The sequence below is a fragment of the Cajanus cajan genome, chromosome 6 (assembly GCF_000230855.2).
Source record: "Cajanus cajan strain Asha chromosome 6, NIPB_CcT2T_4, whole genome shotgun sequence".
Taxonomy (NCBI): domain Eukaryota; kingdom Viridiplantae; phylum Streptophyta; class Magnoliopsida; order Fabales; family Fabaceae; genus Cajanus; species Cajanus cajan.
The window spans coordinates 41,105,116-41,129,807 of NC_138522.1; the positions used below are offsets into that span (position 1 = coordinate 41,105,116).

The window sequence follows — 24,692 nt, forward strand, 5'->3', positions numbered from 1 at the left end:
AAGACATGCCCCTTTGATCCATTCCCCGGCCGAACGACTGCATTCAATTCTGTCTCCATGGCCTTTCCACAAGTGGGGGATTGATATTCTCGGGCCGTTTCCGATTGCGGTAAGGCAACTGAAATTCTCGATAGTGGCGGTCGATTACATCAGTAAATGGATCGAGGCGGAACCAGTTGCGACCATCTCAGCAGAAAAAGTAAGAAATTTTCTTTGGAAGAATGTGGTGTGCAGGTACGGAGTCCCTCAAATGCTCGTTTCCGATAATGGGACCCAGTTTGCAAGTACAAGGGTTCATGATTTCTGCAAAGAGGTTGGTATCCGAATGGCGTTCACGTCCGTCGAGCACCCACAGTCTAATGGCCAGGCAGAGTCGGCCAACAAAGTAATCCTCTCAGGTCTCAAGAAACGTGTACAAGAGTCAGGCGCGTCATGGGTGGAGGAACTTCCCCGAGTACTATGGTCGTACCACACGACTGTCCACTCGACGACTCAAGATACTCCCTTCAATCTGGTATACGGAACCGACGCCATGATCCCGATAGAAATCGTGGAACCATCAGTCCGCACTACGGCTTTTTCGGCGGAGGAGTCTGACCAAGGCAGACAAGTCGATTTAGATTTAATCCAAGAGACCAGAGAAAAAGCAAGAATAAATCAAATAGCGGCCCAGAGAAGAGCAGCCTTCAAGTACAACACAAAGGTGAATCCGAGAGACTTCATTGTAGGCGACCTAGTTTTGAGGCGTGCTCAGCCAACGCAAATGAGGAACAAGCTATCAGCCAAGTGGGTGGGCCCCTACAAAGTGGACGATGTGGTCGGCAAAGATGCGTACCGATTGAGGACCTTGGACGGAGGAATGATACCGAGGACATGGAACGCTGCGAATTTGCGTTTTTATTATAGCTAATCTTTTTGTATTAGGTGCACTCTTTTCCTAACTCAGTATTTTGTCCCCGTAAAAATAAGAGGGGTTTTTGCTGAGAAGGTTTTTAACGAGGCACCATTTTTTCAATTCTAATAATAAATATTGTCTCATTCTTTCATACCATGGCTTGTTAACCTTTATTGTTTTGAAGAACCAAGAACTCGTCACTGATCGGTAAAAGACTGACTGGCACGAGTATAACTAACTCGAAGAACTCGTCACCGATCAGTAGAAAATCCGACTGGCGCGAGTATAACTAAATCAAAGAACTCGTCACTGATCGGTAAAAGACCGACTGGCGCGAGTATAACTAACTCGAAGAACTCGTCACTGATCGGTAAAAAATCCGACTGGCGCGAGTATAACTAAATCAAAGAACTCGTCACTGATCGGTAGAAAATCCGACTGGCGCGAGTATAACTAAATCAAAGAACTCGTCACTGATCGGTAGAATATCCGACTGGCGCGAGTATAACTAAATCGAAGAACTCGTGAATGTCGGCGAAAGTCCGGCCGGGCGAGTATAAATAACTCTTAAACTCGTAATTGTCGGCGAAAGTCCGGCTGGGCGAGTATATCACTCCCAAGGTGAAAAGTTGGAGTTAAAGATGCTTCATTCTATTCTAACCGAGATTCAGACGAACTGACGCTTCTAAACGTTAGATATTTTCTTAATGATTAAGCTAAAAATTTACTATCATCCCTATCGGCGATCAAATGACCAGTCGTACCAAGGTCAACTTTGTAACTTAGAAATCTTCTTGTTTAATGATGATTCGGAATAGAGCCGATCACGTGGTTCCTTATATTTTTAACTTAGAAATTTTATTGTTTAATCTTCAATCGGAATTGGGCCGATCACGTGGTTCCTTATATTTTTATTTTGAAATTTTCTTGTTTAATCTTCATTCGGAATAGAGCCGATCACGTGGTTCCTTATATTTTTACTTAAAAATTTTCTTGTTTAATCTTCATTCGGAATAGAGCCGATCACGTGGTTCCTTATATTTTTACTTAGAAATTTTATTGCTCAATCTTCATTCGGAATAGAGCCGATCACGTGGTTCCTTATGTTTTTACTTAGAAATTTTCTTGTTTAATCTTCATTCGGAATTGGGCCGATCACGTGGTTCCTTATATTTTTTACTTTTAAATTTTATTGCTCAATCTTCATTCGGAAATGAGCCGATCACGTGGTTCCTTATATTTTTACTTAGAAATTTTCTTGCTCATTCTTTTTTCGGAATAGAGCCGATCACGTGGTTCCTTATGTTTTTACTTAGAGATTTTCTTGTTTAATCTTCATTCGGAATTGGGCCGATCACGTGGTTCCTTATATTTTTTACTTTGAAATTTTATTGCTCAATCTTCATTCGGAAATGAGCCGATCACGTGGTTCCTTATATTTTTACTTAGAAATTTTCTTGCTCATTCTTTTTTCGGAATAGAGCCGATCACGTGGTTCCTTATGTTTTTACTTAGAAATTTTCTTGTTTAATCTTCATTCGGAATAGAGCCGATCACGTGGTTCCTTATATTTTTACTAAGAAATTTTATTGCTCAATCTTCATTCGGAATAGAGCCGATCACGTGGTTCCTTATGTTTTTACTTAGAAATTTTCTTGTTTAATCTTCATTCGGAAATGAGCCGATCACGTGGTTCCTTATATTCGGAATGAGCCGATCACGTGGTTCCTTATATTTTAACTTAGAAATTTTATTGCTCATTCGGAAATGAGCCGATCACGTGGTTCCTTATATTTTTATTTAGAAATTTTATTGCTCATTCTTCATTCGGAATGGGGCCGATCACGTGGTTCCTTATATTTTAACTTAGAAATTTTATTGTTTAATCTTCAATCGGAATTGGGCCGATCACGTGGTTCCTTATATTTTAACTTAGAAATTTTCTTGCTCATTCTTTATTCGGAATAGAGCCGATCACGTGGTTCTTATATTTTTTAACTTAGAAATTTTATTGCTCAATCTTCATTCGGAAATGAGCCGATCACGAGGTTCCTTATATTTTTACTTAAAAATTTTCTTGTTCAATGATCTTCGTGTTCAGTTTGCATTCGGAATTGGGACGATCATGTGATTCATTTATTTTTAACTTAGAAAATTTTATTGTGTAAACAAGGTTCACTTCCATGATAAACAGAAAAGAGGCGCATTCCATAAAGTACTATAAAGTCGAAAGAGCAAAATAATAAAGGGACAAGCTCGCAACTTGCAAGCAACATCAATCTTCCTCGGGAGGGTCCACAAGTTTCCCGTCGACGATCTCCTTAAAATAACCCACCCCCTCGATATTAAAATCGGGGTGGAGAAACTTGACTTGTGTAGTCGCAACATCAAAACCTTGAACGAACTTGCCAAGTGAGTCTATCCTGGCGGCTTCAAGATCTTTCTGGAGTTGCTCCACTTCATCCTTTGACAGGGACAGGTCGTTCTCGAAGACCTTAGCAGCATCGGAGTACTTGTCCCGGGCCAGACGAGTCTCGACCAGCTCTTCCTCCATCGCCTTCTTCTCTACCAACCAAGCCTCTCGTTCTGCCTCAAAGGTGCGGCGACCCTCTAATAACTTATCACGCTCAGTGGATACCCACCTAAGGTCCGACTTGCTTTTGCCGAGGCTCTCCTCGAGAGACAAAATCCGCTTCCCCTGTAACTTTGTCTCCTTCACAAGTTCACGGATTTTGTCTTCATTTATAAGTGAGAGCGCCGAGAGGCGATTAGTCAGCGACTCGACCCCCTTAGCGATGGAGAAAGCACTCATCTTCTCCAAGTCAACACGGTCCCCCTCAAGCAGATCGGTCCCACGAATATGGGCGCTATGGTTGAATTTCTCGTCCCAAAACGAAGCTACCTCGCCGCGCCCAGGGCTGTGAGCCACCGGATCCCAGTTATCTCCAAGGCATGCGCTGATAGTCCTCTCGACCGACTGGACCTCCGTATCGCCCTTATCTCCTTCGGAAGCCACAACTGTGTCCAAGTTCACCACCGAGATTGGCTTGTCGGATTCGCGGCGACGTTTGTGCAAGGACTCGCCCACGTTTCTCACCAACCCCACAGGGTTCTCGGCCACCACGACTCTCCCGGCTGCCGATTCATCAACACCAACAGTTTGGGACGCCTTTTGTTGCTTCCAAAGCTTCATCATTTCACGAGTCCCCATACTTGCCATTCTCTCTACAAAAAATGTAACCAACAATTAGCGGTCAAAATTAGCGCAAATACAAGAAAAACGGCGTAAACAGTTAAAAACAAACGCAATACCTATATATATTTTCAACTCTTGAGGCCTATTCTCTAGATCTAGAAGTTTCGCGGTATTGAAAAGTGTTTTCAAGTCTTCAAGTTTTTTTATGTCCTTTCGGTCATCCTCCGGGAGTGACTCGGGACTCAGCCCACCAAAGGAGGTCAGTCGCTTGTTCCAAAACAGAGGGTATCCCTCAAGTAAATTCTCGTGCCCTGGTAGACACCGAATGCGAAAAAAGGACTTCTTAAAGTCCTTATAAGACGACTGAAACAAGGATAACAACCCACGATCGGACACGCTACCCACTGACACCCAACTGCTCCGTTTACTGATACGGGCCTCAAAGAAATAAAAGAATTTATTTGGGGTCGGGGTGAAGCCGAGAGCAGAACATAAAATTTCAAACCCCCTAACAAAGGCCCAACTATTTGGATGGAATTGGGTTGGGGCTACATTCAAGGCCCTTAACACCCCCTTCTCGCAATCACTAAGGGGCCACCTAACTCTCAATTTGGCTATTAGGGTAACATAACAGAAGGTGAAGCGTTCAGAGGCTGAACTTACGCAAACAGGTTCTTTATCCACGCAAGGCTCACAAACTAAGATGTTTTCAGAAACCCCACTCACTACATGCTCACTGTTGAAACTCTCCATCGCCGCCCAAGAATTGATACAAGATTCACATTTTAATACATCTTCCTTAACCCAGTTATAAACCTCCTTATAATTTACGAGCTCCATAGTTCAAGGCTTATATGGTGAAGGAACTACAACGACAGACAAAGAAACTACTAAACACAATAAATATTGGGGCGTACCTACAAAGATCTCAAAATAAAACGCCTCAGAACCACCGCAAACCACCGTGAAGAAGCGGAGGAAAAGAGAAAGCGTTGGCCGGAGCAGGACAAAAAGAGAGAAAACGGAGGAGGAGCAAAAGGGTAAAAATGAATAACGGGGGAGGAATATTTATAGAGACGAAGGGTCGCGCGGGGGAAACGACGCACGCGAAACGATACGACCCCTGTCCCGTGGGACCCCCAACACTCACGCCCCTAGTGACACGTGGCGTCATAATAATGTCTTTTTTCGCGAAACGCGCCATAATAAATGCACCCCTCTGCAAAGGTAAGGTGAAGGGACAGTCCCTCAAAACGTACCGCACCTGACATCTTCAAGCGTCACCTGTGAAGGGTCCCAACCCTACTCAAAACTCTTTCGCCTAATCGGCTCCGCGCCGATAGGGAAACCTAACCCCACAACGAAACCCTAATTGGATCCGAAAGAGCGTTTCATTCAGCCTTTCCCCCTAATTGGGCTCAAGGCTGGAAGGCAAGTGTACCGTCCGGGTGAGAATCTGACTAGACTTCCTATTCGGAAAATATTCGACTTGATTATCCTACCACAAGCCTCTTCACCTTACAGGCTCAAGGCTGGAAGGCAAGTGTACCGTCCGGGCGAGAATCCGACTAGACTTCCTATTCAGAAAATATCCGATTTGAGTATCTGACCACAAGCCTCTTTGCCTTACAGGCTCAAGGCTGGGAGGCAAGTGTACCGTCCGGGCCGAATTCTGACCCGCCTCCCTGGTCGGCGGAAGAACGAACAAACCCCATAAGGAGTAATTCTTCCCGGGCTCAATATAGGCCTAGTCGGTCGGTACCCGACTGGACCTGGGGAACTCGACCCCTCTATCGTTCACAAGGGCTGAGAGGGTCACCCGGTAGAGACCCGACCGGTCTTTGGACGTAGACCCAATCCATCAGAGCCCGACTGGGCCCTCGGCATGGACCCGATCGGTCGGGAACCGTGGGTAGTTGTTCCCTTTGTTCCCGCGCCCTCGAGATAATAACGGTTAGGAAAATCCCGCTATCATCGGGGCCCAAGAGGCCCACTAACGACATGCTATAAAACTCAAAACCCTAGAGTTGAGGCGGCAGATTACACTTTTGAATGCTCTGGCTTTGCGGTTTGACCTGGAGAAAACCCTAGTTCATCCCGTGGCTGGAACAATGAGTAAAGTCACTTTCTTGGTGCAAATCATCTAATCATTCATTCTGGGATAGTGTTCAAACAAATTAGCTTAATCCTTCAAAATTAGCTTAAGAACTCATAGTTGATGAGCAAAATATCTTTCTTGGTGCAAATCATCTGACAATTCATTCTGGGATCGTGTTCAAACAAATTAGCTTAATCCTTCGACTAAAATATTCACACGACAATATAACGTACGAAGAACTCCAAATAATAACTAAGATACACCTTAAAAAAAATTATCGTATAATAACGTAACATTTGACACTAAAAAATATTTTTATTTATATTATAAATATAATATATGTTGATATATTATTAAAAAATATAAGTATATATATATATATATATATTATAATGATATATAATATATGTTATTGAATATTATTCAAAATTAATACTAAAATTATATATAAATATATATCAAATAAATTTATACTTATATATTTTATATTTATAATAATATTTTTTGAAAGTCTGTATATAACATTTCTGATAATGATATATAATATTATTGTCTTATTTTTTGTTGTATTTGACACAAACCAATTAAATAATTTATATATTTTAAAATAATTTTATTATGAATTTTAATTATAATATAATTATATATTTAAAAATTAATTTTTATTATAAATTTTAATTAATATAAAATAAATATTTTTTATGTTCACGTATTAAAATACTAATTATAAGGTTATAAAAAAAGTAATAGTTATAACTCTAATTTCTTTTAAAAATTAAAATGTAATAAAAAAAATGTGTATAGACACATATAAAGTTACCGTGTTAGTGTTTAGAACCTTTCTAGACAAATATTCCTAGTGTGGTGTATATAATATTGTATGATGGGTAAGTAGCTGACACAAGGAAAAGGAAGGATTGCATCAAACACTCTTTAAAGATAGAAAAAAGATTAAAAAGGAAAAGTAATAACTTCTTTTCAAGTGGTATTGCATGCATGATACATTTTCATGTGATAACCGGTCTTATGATGTAAAGTGCACAGTGGATTAATTTCGACAAAAATAAATATAATTATGCAATTTCTCATGAAAAATAAAGTGTAATTATAAGAAAAATTAGTATATGATACCTTTTTAATTTTTATAATAATTAATTTAAATATCATATACAATGATAATTTTTATTGATGGAAAATTTTAAAACTAAACTAATCGCATTTCGATAGTCAGTTTTCAAAAATTTTAAAGATAAGAAGTATATACGCTAAAGTATCAACCAATTAGAAATTGGCATGTATTAATGTATAAAATTTTGATTTTAATTTAAAAAATATAATTTATAATGAAAATGATAATTAATGCCCTTAAGTCATTAATTAAGAAATTAAAATTGAAAAAAAAAATCAACAAGAATGCAATACTGTAATTTCCATCATTTCCGACGCAACTTCCCAACAACATAATTTTCCATTTTGTATTTATTAATCGGTGGCATTGATTAGGACATTGGTTAATTAACAAGATTTATCTTTAATTAGATCTCTGTAGATATGATTAAGTAACTCTCTGTAGATATTTATTAAAATTGTTTTTATCATCAAAAGGTTACAAACTTGTAAGTTGATTAATTTCCTATAATTAATAATATTATACATATCCTTGCTAATTAACGCCAAATGGTTACTGGAGCACTTCAAAAAATTCTCCACTATGAGAAGGCAATCCTAGTGGGTCAGGTTTTTAAGGTTACTTGGCCAATTTATTTAGGAACAAAATAATTTCTTTGTGACGAAGCTAAACCTGATGACTGGAAAAATCGTTGCGCATGCTTATATATGTACATGACAAAAGCCACGCTGTACTCCAAACTATCTACTAACTTTACATGAAAACAAGTCAACGTCCCTTCACACTCTGCTTGTGTGTTCTTTTTTTATTTTTTCAAAATTCTTTTATATATGATCTTCCCTTTTAAAATATATTAATTCCCTTTTTAAGAATTGTTCAAAATATGAAGAAAAAATAGTTTTTTTATAAGTTCTTTTGTTCATAATATATACGAGTAATACCAAATGTTTTGTTTGAATTATATTATATGATTAGATTAATGGGTGGAGAACATAAAACTAGGTAGGTCGTTCTGCAGAACTTTTACTTTGCTATGCCTGTGACTGTCTGTGTGACACTTTATTTTATCCATTCTTCTCTTCTCTCGACGTGTGGCATCTCCTTTTCTTACTATCCCCACTTACTGAGGTGTCCGAGCATTACTTTAAGAGAATCTCAAAACTCGGATAACTTATAAAATAAGTAAATGTTAAACACAAAAGTTACTTGGGGCTTTTGACTCAATTGGTAATAAGATTGTGAATAATTTATTCAAAATGCTAATCAAAAACAAATTATTGGGTTGGAAATTGGATTGGTTTGAACACGTGTGTTGCTAGCCAACATATATATGTGTCACACTATATCATATCATAGAAACAAATTATGCAAAAATGAGTGATGCAAAAGAAAGGTGTAATGCATGTTCTATTGTCTATTGCCACATGGCGTGACAGTAAGGGAGGTTGTGATTCAGGTATCCTAGAATAAAACACAAGATCAATAAGATGCTACGGTCAAATTAATTATTTTTTATTAGAATAAATTGGTTTTCTAAAAGCTTTTAACAATGGTGAAAGTGACCGCTTAACTGCTGACTCAGATGTAGTTGCACTAGCAATTAGTAAATGTTAGTTAAATGGATTAAGTTATAGTTTTAAGATATATGAAGGTTAAGCCTTGAAGTTCCCGATTATCAAAAAAATTAAAATAAAAATCTTGAAGTTCCCAAGTAAAGTACTCCCTCCCGAGTTATATATATATATATATTTTTTTTTTATCAAAGAAAAGGACAAAATTAGAAGGGAAGAAGAAAAAAAAAATTTAACTACTAAAGTACAAAATTCTTATAACATTCATTAGGATAAAAATAGATCGTTGTTTAAATCTTTCGACATGACTATTTTGATTTTCTTCTTTCTTGTTTTTTCATCTTTCTTAAATAGTAGACATTCTGATTTATAGTGTTCTACCTTGTTAAATTCATAGCATTTTACTATATTTTTTAAGGTTTCACCAATTAGAGAATCTTTTTTGAATGAGATTTTTTTCATTCTTTTTCTCTTTCTAAGCAATCTTTAAACTATTCTAGTTAGAAATGCTAACTTATCATCTTCTGAGTCTTCCTCAGTTTTCAATGTTTAGGATTTTTGGTTGGCCTTGAGAGCTACGGTTTTCCCTTCAAGTGGGAGTTTTTCTTATAGTTTCTACTTCATGAACTTTGAGTGATTTAATCTGCTCATTCATTTAAAGCATCTTCAAGTCTTTGGCTTCTTGGATAGTTGTACTTTTTGGTCTCCATATTTTTGGTAGACTTTTCAAGATCTTATTTAGCTTCTAATTTGTGGTATGCTTTGCTCCTAAATCATTTAGCTCATTCATTATAACAGTGGGCCTGTTATTCACGTTATTTATGGATTTCTATTCCTATGTTTTAAACATTTTAAATTAATGAGTCTAAATATTTACTTTGGAATCATTTACCTGATTTGTCCCTTCATATGCTATTTTGAGTTTTCTTTCAAGATTTCCTTTGTTGTGGTGCATTCTCTCACCTTATCATACTCAAATTTGTTGAGTGCACCCGTGAGACACAATTTGGATTTAGCATTTAACAAGCATTTGAGTTTTTCTTCAACATTCTATTATTGTTTTGGCTTTGTTATAACAACTCTTGTTTCCAAAGTTTTCTTTGGTGCATATGGTCATTCTTCTACTATTTCAAGTAGATTTATATCCTATGAGTCTAGGAATAACTTCATTCTATCTCTTAAGTAGTAATAGTCTTTTCCATCAAAGCTTAAAGGTCTATTTGTTGAAGCACCTTCTGGAATGAACATTGTTGGGTGTTGAACAACCATTTACTTCTTTGGAATATTTCTCCTTCATTGTTAAGTGAGCTCAACTCTAGGAGTCAAGCTATAATACCAATTAAAGTAAATGTTAGCTAACAAAAAGGGGGTTGAATTGTTGTGTTTCTTAAAAATCAAGTCTTTTTAAAATTCTGATACTCAGAAGCAAGTGCTTCTAAATGTTTTTACCAACTTAGTTTTACCCAAGTGCATCTAAATCAAGTCTTTCTTTATAAATTCCTTTAATAGATTTTTATACAACGGTTGAATATGCAACACAAATATAATTAATAATAAACAGTTGAAGCAACTAAAGAAAATAGGGTAAGAAAGATTACAAGTAGAGATTTATACTTGTTCACCTAACTTTGGGCTGCATCCAGTTCTCAGACACACAGTGAGATATTTCACTATGATCAACAACATATGCTCTAATTACAAACATTGGCCACCTACTGGATTTTCCCTACACAAATCAGCCACCTGTTGTTTGTATAGAACCATTTGCTACATGCTAAATAACTCTTTCAACACCTGTTGAGAACCTCACTCTTATAGCCTCCTACTATGAGAAACCTTAACCAATTGGTTGAAAAAACTTTTCCACCTTACTGACCCTCTACACACTAGGTCTGGGTAGGACAGGCTAATACAATTTCAGGTTTTGAATTCTATCAATTGCTAAGATTTTAGTACATTCTCCTTGATTAGGAGCTTCCACTAAGGAATTATTCTCACTTTTTTCTATTACAAGTATGGTTACAAGCATGGAATATGAGATCATTGAAAATAGAGTATGAAGTAAGGATTACAACTATGAAGGCTTGTACTTTAATGATTCTCTTTTATCTTGCTTACTTCAAACGATTCCCTTAGTCTTCCTTTTATGAACTCCAAAATAGGTCCATTGGAGTTGGCTTGACTTTTAAGCAGTTCTAACGTCATCTTATATTTTTATTCTGGTGTTGTCAACATATCCTTTAGAAGCAGTTTGTTTCTTAAGCTTCCTTCTAGGTGTGCTTCTAAGTAACTTTCTGAATAAGGTCTTTAGTATTAGTCTTTTGAGAAGCTAAGTTTGAACTAAGACTTGCTACTTTTGAAGCTTCCTTGTAAGTGTGTTTTTGTGTAACCTTTTGAATAGGATCTTCAGTACCAGTCTTCTAGAAAGTTGAGTTTGAACTAAGACTTGTTGCTTGGGAGGCTCTGCTAAGGAGACTAATGTATAGGACACTTCAAGGTATCTTCGTTGAGAGAATATGTCCAACTTGAATCTCCTTGAAACATCAAACTTGTGCACACACAGATAGCTATGACCAAGGTGTTTTCCATCAGCTAAAAAACATGTTTATGATTTTAAGAGTTCTTCTAAGTTGGAACACTTATAATATTTCTGAGTACATAACAAACAAAAACTAAAACACTTGAGCAAAATTGTTAGTATTCTTTATGAACACTCTTTTATGATAAAAACACAAAACTAAGGATTTGTCATTATTAAAACATTCATTAATGAAAATATTAAACAATTCACTCTAAGCAACGGTAAACAAAGACTACCCTTGCAACACCATGTCAACTTGCTTTAAGCAAGTGAATTACCGCTCTAAGCCTTTGCATGTCACTCTAAGCGATCACAATTCACTCTGAGCGGACCAAGTCAGAGCGCATACCTAACTTGATCGCACTTATTTGCTTTCAGCAAATAAACCTAGAAGACATTCATAATTTTCCAAAATAAGAACAAGAAAAATCACTATGTCATTCAAATCCAACACTTTATATTCACACATGGAGTTTAGAAATCAATTGCATGCAACATCGAATTTCATATATATGCAACATTCTCAACTCATTTCCAATCAAAAACAACACACGCAACCATCAAAGTATCAAGATCATTCATTTTCACTCAACTCATGCAAGAGAGCATCAAAACCCCATTTCAACATGCAACCCACTCCAAAATTAATCCACACAACTACAAATCTCAAAGATTCTTACAACATGTAACTTATAATCCAACTAACAACTAAACAACTCCATTAAACAAGAATTTCAACTCCCCTTACATCGTAAAGGAGTGAAATTGGGGATGGACTCCAAGCTAGAAGAAGATGATGATGATGAAGAAGAAGAAGAAGAAGAAGAAGAAGAAGAAGAAGAAGAAGAAGAAGAAGAAGAAGAAGAAGAAGAAGAAGAAGAAGAAGAAGAAGAAGAAGAAGAAGAAGAAGAAGAAGAAGAAGAAGAAGAAGTTAAAACTTAAAGCTTCCCTCTCTAGGGTTCTCTCTCTAAGATTTATAAAGAATGGAACTTATCAAACTCCATTTTAAATAAAACCTCATATACTTGTTTATTCAAAGTCAAACTAAACCTTTGTTTAGAGAAACTCTTAACTAAACAAAACTTATGAGAAATTAGTTGACTCCAAATTTTCTCAATACTAAACAACTTAAAAACCATAACACATAATATAAAACAACTCTAAAAGACTAATAGTTTAACAAAACACATGTATAAAAAAAACCTTATAAAGAAACTTTAAAATCCTAAAATAAAGAAAATATAAAAAAAGACTAAAAATCCTAATTACTATCCTAATTTTCACATGATAAGATGATCAGAGAAAATAGACACAAGATACGATATCATATCATATCTACATATGTATCGTAGATGTTAGTAATAATCTCTCCCTATTAGAAATTCATAAAGTTTATTGGGCTCCAGGTAATATCGTATTATTGGAATGAGTCCATCAACGATCTTATTTCCAATTACTTATTTTTATATCACTAGTCGTACAATTTATCTATTTTTAAAAAATAATGATAAAATTAAATTTATATTTATTACAAAATTCAAAATATACTTATAGGCATCATCAGTAAAAGATTCAAATTTATAAATTTTATTTATTTCTTTTATCTATTATTATTAAAGTTTAGTATTGTCGGTGTCCTAAATTATTCATCATAAAAATTTTAAAATAATTTAAACCAATTTCGCAAGATGCTAGTAGAATAGTAGGAGTGGATATATATATATATATATATATATATATATATATATATATATATATATATATATATATATATATATATATATATATATATATATATATATATATATATATATATATATTACGTTAACGTAAAATCAATTGAATCGAATATCCCAATCAACTTATAATAAAATATAAAAATATTCAATGAACCTTTATCTTCAATTCCATTTTTATTTTTTCTATATTTAATTTTGTGATAAAGATGTATATTTTCTTTTAATTCTTAAGTTTTTAAACTCGATGACATGACTTCAAATGGATTAGGTCTGGTAGATACATACAAATGAGGTAAATCTAAAGGGATTCAAATAAACAATCATTTTTCATTGTTGATATTCAAAAAGTTCAAACTTAATCCTATCTAATCAGCGATCACCGTTGCCAGGTAGTAGAAGCAAACTTATTTTTAATTACAAATCTCATGCCAAAACTCGAATTACCACGTATTAGTTCGGCCACTAGCATGTGTTTGTTTGCACTTTCAGTAAGTGTGTCTAGTAAGATTTTTACATCAATAACAAGGGAAAACACGAGTAACAATATTTTGTTTTATTCTATCTGGATGCAGATCTAAATTTATTTTGTCACACGTAGAAGCATACACTTAAATTTTTTAAGCAAATCATGTTTATGCGGATCTACTTTTGTTGGTTGTTATTTGTTAATAATTTTTCTGCTAAACATGATTTGCCTCGTTGTTTGGCAGAATCTGAGTAGAATGCTGAAGTTGTGGATCGCTTGTGTTATGATGTCCTCATTATTTTCTGAGAATGAAAGAGAACAAAAAGTTGAAAGAAAATACATTACATGTTTGCATTTGTTTTTAATATAACTTTATATAAATGGACAATATTAAAAAACAAGTTAATCACTGAAAAAAATTACATATTTGCATCATTAAATAGCTATTCAAGTGGTAGTTGTTTTGTTTTTTAATTTTTAAGAGGGGTGGTTGGTTGATTCCAAATTTAGTCAACTAAGAAAATTATTCATTAAACATGTTTTTTTTGAAACGACCAAATTAATTACTGCGTGTTAGGGTTGCTTTTATATATATTTAAGGATTCAAGCAATGTTACCTAGTCTTAAAACTGTTTAATGCCAAATTAGACTTGGACTGTAACAAAATTCAAAACCTTTGATCAAACTTAGAGCAATTAGTTCAGTTTATATAATTCAAAAACTACAAATTATCTTTCTTTTGTCCCCCAAAATTTTTAATATTATTGGAGGAGACAAAAATGGTAATTTTTTTTAAATAAAAAAAAAAACCTTGTTGGAGAAAAATACTCTGAAAATGCTATCAAAACCAATAATTTATTTACTCGTGTTTGATTGACTCATAGATAGATTTTGGGTGTTACATTGCATTATTATTTAATGCAAAGTTTTCGGTGCAAGAAAATGAGGAGAAATTTGTTTTGATATGGTTTGGGTGGAATATATAAGGAAAAAATTGGGCGCAGCCGCCCCGTGAACTTCCCGCTTCTCCCTTTTGTGAACCTGACTTACGGTTTCAGCTTTGAACAGTAACAGTCTAACATTTATTGAATTCAATACAAGCACTGCAGTCAACCACTCTCTTCAAACGCATCCATAAACTTTGTTCTTCCATTCCCTTCCGATCTGCAACCGTAAGTTCTTCCTTCTCGTTTCCGCCATATGCTATGATAGATTCCTTCATATGCCTATGCTATGCTTTCGTCCTCCGTAAGTAATTACTCCTGGATACGATATGTATTGTTAGGGAATGGCTTTTCCGTTAGATTTCCCGATGCTCACAATATCGATCAGGAATACGGTAATTGTGTTTGCTGTGTTTGATCTGATAATGAATCGGAATTGTTTTACTTGTTGTGACTATCCAACACTTTCAACATCTGTTACGATCTAAAACTAGAGGAGTCCTAATGTATTCAATTGAATTCGTAACTTTGGATGTATTTTTCAATTTGTTATTCGTCTAGTGGATGAATATGATTTGATTACGGTATTTTTTATTTATTTATTTAACTAGTCATTAGATTACGCTAGACTGTAATTAATTTATGTATACGCTGTCTGATTTGTCTCGCAGGTCTATTTGATTAGAGTGTAGCATATCATATGAACTCTAGCTTGCTTTAACCATGGAAAATAAACAGTTAGCGAAAACGAATGGAGCAACTTCTCAAGCTGTTGAGAACGTGCGAGTAGATGATTTGGCAATTGATCAGGATAAACAATCAAAGGAGGTGAAACCTGAGAATATTGTTCATGATGGTCCTGAGTTTGACGATAAGCTAGATGATATATCAGATGAGATAAATGATGTGGAGGATGTAAGGTCTAAGAGAGAAGATGAGAGTAGAGATTTGCTATCTGGAACTCAACTAGAAAAGTTAGAAACCAAATCTGAAACTGAAGTTAGTACTGATAAGCAAGAGGATTCTGGTGATAAGATGGGTGCGGGTGCGGGTGCGGGTGGAGATTTAGAGCCTAAAAATAAAGAAACCAATCTAGATAATAAATCTGGACAAAGTGAGTTGGCTAAAGAGGTGGATGATAGGGAATCAACGCAGATGTTTGATAAATCAGATGAAATTCCAAGCGAGGACCACAATTTGGAGCCTGTATTTGATGGAACAGAGGTTCCAGGGATGGAAGCTAACCGGAGCACATCTGGCCGCAGGTCGGATGTAGATCCGGACTCTCCAGGTGTGGTTGAGAAGGCAGTGGCTCTCAAGAATTTTGTTAAGGAGAAGGGTGCAGTGGCAGTCTCCACCATGATGCGTCGCCTTTCTGGAAAAAGAGATGAAGTTGTTGATGATGAAGGTAAGGATGTTTCAGACATCACTGGAGTTGGTGAAACCAAAGTGGTGTCTGAGAAGGCAGTGGAGAAATTTGACTGGAATCCCTTAAATTACATCAAGAAGTCATCTGACGTTGGTGTGGGAAACAAAACTGATCAGAGGGACTCAATATCCATGAAAGGGAGGGTTATACTGTACACAAAACTAGGTTGCCAAGAATCTAAAGAGATTAGACTATTTTTGCGTATAAAAAGGCTTAGATATGTTGAAATCAATATTGATGTGTACCCCAGTAGAAAGACGGAGCTGGAGAAGATTTCTGGATCTACTTCTGTACCCAAGGTTTTTTTCAATGAAATACTTATTGGAGGCTTGAGTGAGTTGAAGACCCTAGATGAGTCTGGCAGGCTTGATGAGAAGGTTGACTTTCTTATTGCTGAAGCACCATTATTTGAAGCCCCATCTCCACCTCTCTCTGGAGAGGATGATGTGCCCAGTAGTGGACCAGTTGATGAAATGGCAATCATTGTCCGCAAAATGAAAGAATCTATTGCAGTGAAGGATCGATTGTACAAAATGCGCAGGTTCACTAACTGTTTTCTTGGCTCAGAAGCTATCGACTTCTTATCAGAAGATCAATATTTGGAAAGGCCAGAGGTAAGCTAGGTCTCAAGTCTCAAAAGTGGGTCTAATGCCCGTACAGAACCCATTTATGTTCAAATTTTATGTCATTGTTACCTTTCTAATTGTTGTCTGGTGTTTTAGGCTGTTGAGTTTGCACGAAAGCTTGCTGAAAAACTCTTCATTCGACATATTCTGGAGTGAGTCCTAGTACTCTTATTTGGTGTTTCCGCTTTCCATTGTTTGAATTATGTTTTGCTAGTTGTTACAGATTTGATAATCCTTCCCGGTTTTCAATGATTTTTGTTTTGCTTTAGTGAGAATCTATTTGAGGATGGAAATCACTTGTATCGGTTTTTGGATGATGATCCAATTGTGGTGTCACAATGTCACAACATTCCTAGAGGCATAATTACCTTGAAGCCTAAGCCTTTAGCTGAAATTGCATCAAGGCTGAGGTTTCTGTCCCGTGCGATGTTTGAAGCCTATGCTTATGAAGATGGACGTTCTGTTGATTATGCAAGTATACATGGAAGTGAGGAGTTCGCAAGGTTCTTTTAACTTTTTCTGTCTTTTGCCTTCCGTTAGAACATACACGTGTCATGCAATGTTTGATAATACATTCAGTTATTTCTAGATTTTCCACTGTTATTTATACAATACAATTATCGTTTTAGGTATTTGAGAATAGTCGAAGAGCTACAAAGAGTGGAAATATCGGACTCGTCTAGAGAGGAGAAGCTTGCATTCTTTATTAATCTCTATAATATGATGGCCATCCATGCAATCATAATATTGGGCCATCCAGATGGAGCACTGGAAAGAAGGAAATTGTTTGGAGAGTTCAAATACGTTATTGGTGGATCAACCTACTCGCTTTCAGCTATTCAAAATGGCATATTGAGGGGAAACCAGCGACCACCATATAACCTTAAGAAGCCATTTGGTGCAAAAGATAAACGCTCGGCAGTAAGCTATTAATACTTATTACATTAGTTAGTGTTAACAATTTAGTTCTTTTTATTTTGTTGTCAATATATTAAATTTGTTGATAAAATTTTCGATATATTTTTTAGTTTAATTAGTTTGCATTCCACTTTCTGTAAACTAATCATAGGAAGTTCATTTAATAGATTTCTTTTTTGTTCGGGAAAAGATAAACGCTCGGCGGTAAGCTATTAATACTTACATTAGTTAGTGTTAACAATTTAGTTCTTTTTATTTTGTTGTCAATATATTAAATTTGTTGATAATGCTTTCGATATATTTTTGAGTTTAACTAGTTTGCATTCCATTTTCTGTCGATGTTATTAAATAATGGTTATAACCTCGTTATAACATAATAGCGTAAAGGTCTCTAATCAAATTGCCATTTGTCATCCGTTATTTGGCGTTTTATGGTGGCGTCCGCCATATCCGCCATGGCCGCCGTGCCCTAAAGATTTATAAAGGTCATGCGGATATAGGACTTTTTTATTAAAAAAAAAACATTTTAGAGTTTCTGACTCGAGCTCGGTCCATTTTAAAGAAATTAATTTGCCTGTATTTGGAAAAACTTGTGCTGTTTGGTATATATGTTTTCATCATGATATTACTTGAATAGCATGCATGCTTACTTTGGTGCTCTAATTTGTCAGGTGGCGCTTCCTTATCCTGAGCCTCTTATTCATTTTGCTTTGGTTCATGGTACCCGATCAGGACCTGCACTTCGGTGCTACTCGCCTGGAAATATTGACGAACAGTTATTGGATGCAGCCCGTAATTTTTTGAGAAATGGAGGCGTTGTAATTGATTTGACTGCAAAGGCTGTAAATGCTACTAAGATCCTTAAATGGTATGTTCTTTCTTCCGAGGACTCTGAATATAATTAATGTGATATGTGGTATATTTAAGCAAAGAACGACTCGTCAAAAATTTCCAATATATATACTAGGCACTAGCACATTTTATTCACGGTGAGAAAGCAAACCTTTAAAATTCTATTCTTGTCTGAATGGTTCAAACAAAAAGTATTTCACCATTTAATTTTTGAAGTTTGACTGGAGGCTAATGTCACTTGAACTTGTAAATACATGAAGGATCTTGCAGAAATACAAATGAACAATATGTTGGTGAAAATCAATTCTGATGTTCAATATTGTTCTGTATCTAAAACTTAAATATGTACACGCGTTTACTTATCAATGAAAAAAGTTGTTTTATTTTGGCGATATTAAATTGTGAAAATAGTTATTTCTGCTTGTTCGTTCTCAGGTACAGTATAGATTTTGGCAAGAACGAGGTAGAGGTGATAAAGCATGTTTCAAACTACTTAGATCCAGCTGACTCGGAAGTATTGTTGGACCTGCTTGCTACTTCCGACTTGAAGGTGTCATATCAGCCTTATGACTGGGGCTTGAACTGCTAGCTTGGGCTTCCGCAGTTCTGTAAATGTTACTTGGATTAATACTTTTTTTTTTTTTCTATTATACAAATTACCACCAAGGTAATCAATGTCGTATGATAACATTTCCCTCGTCTATAGAAAGGTACCCGAGGATTAAGGAGACAAAAATAGGGCCGGGGAAAATACGTTTCCATTACTTCCTGTTCTGCTTGCGCTGTCTTTATACAACTACCTGTGCTTTTTATTGTTTTTTTTGTGCTTTCTATTTGCGCGAAGAGCTTGAACTAGTAATGCCTTTTTTAGGTGGCCTTTTTTAAAATTATTTTAACGGTTGGATTTAAATGAATGGGTAAAATGTTTCGAGTCCCTTCATTTTCAATACAAACTAGTTTGTTTCTATATTTTGAAAATGATGATTTTGATCCTCAATAATAAATTGTCTCTGGAATTTAGAATGCTAGGCCGAGAGAAAATTCACCAATTATATTATTAAAAATGAAGAGCAAATTATCGTTTTAAAATATAGACTAAAACCAAATTTGTCCAAAAATTGAAAGGTCCGACATTTTATCCAAAATGGATTTACTCGTACGACACTTCACACTATATAGTTACGAGTTAATTATGTTTGAATTCAGAAATAATGTCCAACATATTACCTATCTTTATTATTCGTTTATTGTCTTTTTATACTTCAGAAATTAGAAAGGGCTTCAAAGGAGTGAAATTCAAGGAGAGGGTGTCTTTTAAAATCTGAAAAACACGGCAATAACCTTAACGAGGACATAGTAAAAGATCAGAGCTCTTTCTCCTTCCCTTTACAACAATAACTGCATTTCTCCTCTACTATTTGTTTCAAGTGGAAAAAATTGGGCAATGATTTTGTTGCCATTAGTTATAAGTGAGAATGTGCACAGCCCTGTCTGCTGATCCCATAATCACAAAGGGGATATCAAACAAAAGAAGCTTGAAGCTAGCCCTGTAAGTTTAAATTACATTAAAACTGAACGGAAGCGCAGATCATGCCAAAACAGTGTAATTCCAGCCGTCAAATATATTGTCCAATACATGTAAAAATGCTCCTGTAGGTGGCTAAATGATATTCATCATTGCTTGAGCAGACAGTGCCTGCTATGACACCAACACATCCATAACAGTGGTGTCCTTCATGCCCTGTTGTTACTACCAAAATTGGGCTTTGCAAATAAAAAATAAATAAATAAATAAAAACTTGGGGTTGCTTCAAGAATGCAGCATGAACTCGATGATAAAATGGCCAGAGAATCATAACTGTTCAAGTTCTGTAGCTTTCCATTTTTTTATTTGATAGCAAGTTAGAAGCCAGACAAAGTTAACTTGCAAGATAAATATAGTAGAAGTTGTTAAGCTACTACACTCTGGCCTATACTGCCCCTCAAGGATGATAAGCTGGACTTAAAATCAAAAGGGGCAGCAGCCTAGTTTTGCTCCGACATATCCACCAGGTTTCTTCTTAGTCATACTGTCTTCTCTAGAATAATACACCAGTTGGATTTATCAAAAAACTGATCAACAATTCTAGCATTGTTTATTCCAGTTGTCAATCTGTAAAAAGATATGACAATAAGTTAGAAAACAGAACTCGTGCTTCCTGCATATAAGCATGTCAAGTCATCTAATACATAGTTCTGCATTATACTCTTTCTCAAATTTGAAATGTTTATTTTGAAACATAGAGACAAGGGACTAATACATGAAAAGGTCATCATAAATTTGCCATGCACCTACAGATCCAGTTGACTAATTAAAGTGGTAAAAAAGTGGTAAAGAAGACACATGATGGCATGACACTGCCCACTTCAATCTCTTTTTTGTTACTTATAAAGACCATGGCCTGTATTTTCAAAAAATATCATGACTTCTACCTTAACTATTCCTCTAACAAATAGCAACTCAATTTCATAAGGGGGAAATCAAATTTCCATTTGACAAGAATCAAGCAGCAATTTTATGTTTTAAGTTTGAACCTTGAACAGCTTTTACTAAATTTATCGTCTCCATCCCATCTTACTTTGCATGCATTATCCATATTTCTAGATTCAGATATAAAGTATGCTAACATAGCACAATTAACATTCAAGATCAAGGTTACCAAACGTGACAATATCTAAGCCATGGTATGTTACCTTTCAAGCTCGCCTTCACTAAAAACATGATAATATCGATTATACACCACAGCACCTTTTTTGTCATCTTTAATAGCCAGACCAGCAGCAAGAGCATCAGCAGAGGCACCGCTGATTTCAGCACGATGATAAGGTAAATGCCAGGGAACAAAGTATTCTTGTTGATTCTTTATATTTTTTTCTTCCTCCAAATCTCTTGATACATTTGGCTCATTGCAAACATTCATGTGCTCGCCAGATCTGCTCTCCTCACTTTCTGGAATACTTTCTAATGACACAGATGAGGGGGCCCGAGCACGAGGACTTCCTGGTCCTACCCACTCATCAACATACTTCTCATTCAATGGAGTCCATTTGGAAATCAGCGTTGCATCCTCTTGCTCTACAGCCCAAACTGTAATCAGAACAAGGCCACCCTTTTTAACAACTCTGACCAATTCTTCTATGGCCTTTATCCTTCTATTTTCAGTGCTTAAATGATGCAACACAGCTATAGATATCGCTGCATCACCATAACCAGTTCTGTAAGGGAGATTCACAGCATCTGCAACCAAAACTTCGTGTCCTCTATCCGAACAGATTTTAATCAAGGAAGAACTTATATCACATCCTATAAAAAAGCAATCATCATTCAAACCCAAGTACTTTCCATTCCCACACCCCGCATCCAGGACAAGAGATCCCAAAGGCAAAGACGACAAAAATGCTGCAACCTTCGGCCACTTTGCGAACCGGGTGGAACTGAAATGTGGAGCAATGGCATTATAAACGTGATGTACGAACTTCTTTTCAATTTCAGGGGTGGATTTTACACTCATAGATGAAGTGGCACCGTTCCCACTGACAGATAAAGAATCTGTGATGCAGGGTTCCCTAGAATCCACTTTCGAATTGGTTTCTTTCATTGAACTAAATGCTGAATGACAGACACAACCACTAATGGTACTGGTCAAACCAAGGGTTTCTCTATGTGGATAGAGAAATCTACTTGATTTTAGAACACTATGAAGCATTAACCTGCGAGTGTGGCAAAGAGCACCTGCATAAAATAACAAGCAAGTTTTTGCAAATGATATCTCTTATTTATGCATAAAATCTATAAACCCAATAGTGACATTCACATTCATACACAAAAATGAATACCCAAAAATAACATATGGAAATATGAGCACTTGTAATGAAATGACCAAATGAGATGTGAAAAGAGTTAGGTCAGAATCTGCAAAACCCAAAGAAAACCGGGGCTTAAAAGTTCAAACTTTTAGAGGCGAATCTACTCAGAGAGACGAAAAGCAAATAATTTCATACCAGTTACCGGCGGGGGTTGTGAATAGAGAAGAAAATCGCTTGTCACGAAATAGAGATGGAGAGAGAATCGTGAAAATCGTCGGTGCCTGTGTTGTATTTGAGAGAATGCTAATCGCGAGTTCTTTGTTGAAAACCTTGTTTGTCCAACTCAGTTAGGTCATTAGGACTGTCTTTCTTTGCTTAAATATTAAGCAAATATGCATTAAACGAACCAATGAACCAATAACTTCAACTTTTTGATAGGGTTTAAGAAAATGTATTAAATGTGACCTTCTTTTTTTATTTTTTTTAAGGTGATGACAACAATATTATATATAAGTAGAGAAGTAAATATTAATTATTTTTATTTTGTATTTAAATTATTTAAAATTATTAAAAATAAATTAGAAGCTATTTCTAGTTATCACCGCTTGATATGGCAATGCACTTGCCACAGATCTGCTCATCGAGAGTAACGAGGTGTTTTTTTTTTTTTTTTTTTGACAATGACTATTTACTATTAGAAAATAAAATTAATACATTAAAAAAAAATTATCATCAAATAAACGTAAATCGTTCAATTTAATTATTCGTATATAACGATATATTTTACTTTTCTATCGGTCAATCATATGAAAATCACTTTTTGTTGTTGGTCTATCTATTAATCATATAAGTCATATATTCATGGTAGATTTTGCTTTTTTTAAAAGTTAATTTATTTTTTTCTTATTAATTATTGAAGTTTATTTTAATTAACAAAATTTTTATTATTAAATAAATATAAATCGTTCAATTTAATTATTCATATATAACGATATGTTTTACTTTTCCACGGGTGAATTATATGAAAATCACTTTTTGTTTTGTTGGTCTATCCATGAACCATACAAGTCATAAGTCCATGGTAGATTTTGCTTTTTTTTAAAAGTTAAGTTGTTTTTTCCTTGTTAATTATTGAAGTTTATTTTAATTAGCAAAAACATTAAATATTTTTGGATATATTTCTTATATTTATTATTAAAATTTATGTATATTTTACTAACTACAAAAAATGTGTAATTTGTAACGATTATTTTGACAGTTTCTGGGAGTTGAAAACCTCCGCAAATAGTATTACCAGCGTCATTAATAAACACCAAAGCTACAGTTGCCAAAAATGGTTTATAGCGTATATTTTGTAAATGTTGGTTCTGGGTGTCAGAAAATTCAATCATTTTGTGGCCGTTTCAAAACCCCCACAAAATGCATTTTAATATTACTTGTTTTGCAATTTCTGAGAGTTTAAAACCACCACAAAATTCATCTAAATTTTTCCTGATTTAGCACTTCGGGTGGTTTTAAACCACCACAAAATTTTATTTTATTTTTTACTTTTCTCATATTTTCTGTTAAACCACATAACATAATTTTTTTATTTACTTGTAGTTAAATATTATTTTTTGAAAATAAAAAACATTATTAAAACAACTTTTTACTGTCATAACCATTGGGTAAAGGAAAAAAAATAGATGTGTTATAAGATTTGACGTATGTTAAATAGCAAAATGGGTATTAATAGTTAAATCAATCATAACATGATATATTAACACACGTTATCATTAACAAAAAAAATTTAATCTCAAAGACTAATTTATATAACAAAATATTAATAAAAAAAATTAAAATCAATGATTAGTCTGGTCAATCAATGATGCCTATTAGTTGGGCAAAAACATTTACCTATGTTCAACATTGTCAAATGAATGAAGTGCATCTTAAGCAAATTGAAAGAGTACAAACAACGATATGCGTTTGCAAGACCAGGTATATAATATATGTGTCAACAATAACGATGAAAGAACTTACATCAGTATCATCAGATTCTCCATCTCCAGCAGCACCAAAGCTATCAATATTCACAAGAATTTATATGCGTAGATTAGCTTTGAAAAATGAAGGATTTGGAGGGGCTTTATAGCTTGCATTTGGTGCTGCGGAGCATTATAAGAATATAGTCTTTTGAATTTAGTCTTTGAGTCAAGAAGGACTTCAGGTTTCTCAACTGCAAATAAAAAATATATTTCTTTAATAAAAAAATCTTAAAAACACTTATAAACTTACAAACTAATAGTATCTGCTATTACCTTCACTAATAGTAAATGCGAAAAATAGTCTCAAAATATATCTTTGGAATAAACTAGGCCTTTTGACATATATTTCATCCTTCTTAAACTCCTTCAAAACCA

At 35.0% G+C, this 24,692-nt stretch overlaps 2 protein-coding genes across 5 annotated transcripts; one reads left to right on the forward strand and one right to left on the reverse strand.

Moving 5' to 3' along the window:
• Window positions 1-14,624: 14,624 nt before the first annotated feature.
• LOC109797380 (electron carrier/ protein disulfide oxidoreductase) lies at window positions 14,625-19,261 on the forward strand. 3 transcript variants are annotated; one of them, XM_083077106.1, is made up of 7 exons: window positions 14,625-14,923; window positions 15,291-16,662; window positions 16,771-16,826; window positions 16,944-17,177; window positions 17,304-17,595; window positions 18,264-18,460; window positions 18,880-19,261. In XM_083077106.1, the coding sequence occupies exons 2-7, from the start codon at window positions 15,343-15,345 to the stop codon at window positions 19,031-19,033; spliced, it is 2,253 nt and encodes a 750-aa protein (XP_082933232.1). In that variant the 5' UTR covers window positions 14,625-14,923; window positions 15,291-15,342; the 3' UTR covers window positions 19,034-19,261. The 3 variants fall into 3 exon arrangements, with proteins under 3 accessions (XP_082933232.1, XP_020212990.1, XP_082933233.1); XM_020357401.3 differs by having other exon boundaries at window positions 14,626-14,847; XM_083077107.1 differs by having other exon boundaries at window positions 14,900-15,014.
• Window positions 19,262-19,986: 725 nt separating this feature from the next.
• Window positions 19,987-22,681, reverse strand: LOC109796724 (S-adenosyl-L-methionine-dependent methyltransferases superfamily protein). 2 transcript variants are annotated; one of them, XM_020356484.3, is made up of 3 exons: window positions 22,486-22,681; window positions 21,178-22,194; window positions 19,987-20,596 (listed from the first exon to the last, which is right to left on the reverse strand). In XM_020356484.3, the coding sequence occupies exons 2-3, from the start codon at window positions 22,188-22,190 to the stop codon at window positions 20,509-20,511; spliced, it is 1,101 nt and encodes a 366-aa protein (XP_020212073.1). In that variant the 5' UTR covers window positions 22,191-22,194; window positions 22,486-22,681; the 3' UTR covers window positions 19,987-20,508. The 2 variants fall into 2 exon arrangements, with proteins under 2 accessions (XP_020212073.1, XP_020212072.1); XM_020356483.3 differs by having other exon boundaries at window positions 21,178-22,216; window positions 22,486-22,678.
• Window positions 22,682-24,692: the final 2,011 nt, after the last annotated feature.

Coding starts and splice junctions, on each gene's coding strand:
- LOC109796724 (XM_020356484.3), bottom strand. CDS start 22,190: ATGCTTCATAGTGTTCTAAAATCAAGTAGATTTCTCTATCCACATAGA. Junction 20,597..21,177: donor AGTGAAGGCGAGCTTGAAAG/GTAACATACCAT, acceptor ATCTTTTTACAG/ATTGACAACTGGAATAAACA.
- LOC109797380 (XM_083077106.1), top strand. CDS start 15,343: ATGGAAAATAAACAGTTAGCGAAAACGAATGGAGCAACTTCTCAAGCT. Junction 16,663..16,770: donor AATATTTGGAAAGGCCAGAG/GTAAGCTAGGTC, acceptor CTGGTGTTTTAG/GCTGTTGAGTTTGCACGAAA. Junction 18,461..18,879: donor GCTACTAAGATCCTTAAATG/GTATGTTCTTTC, acceptor GTTCGTTCTCAG/GTACAGTATAGATTTTGGCA.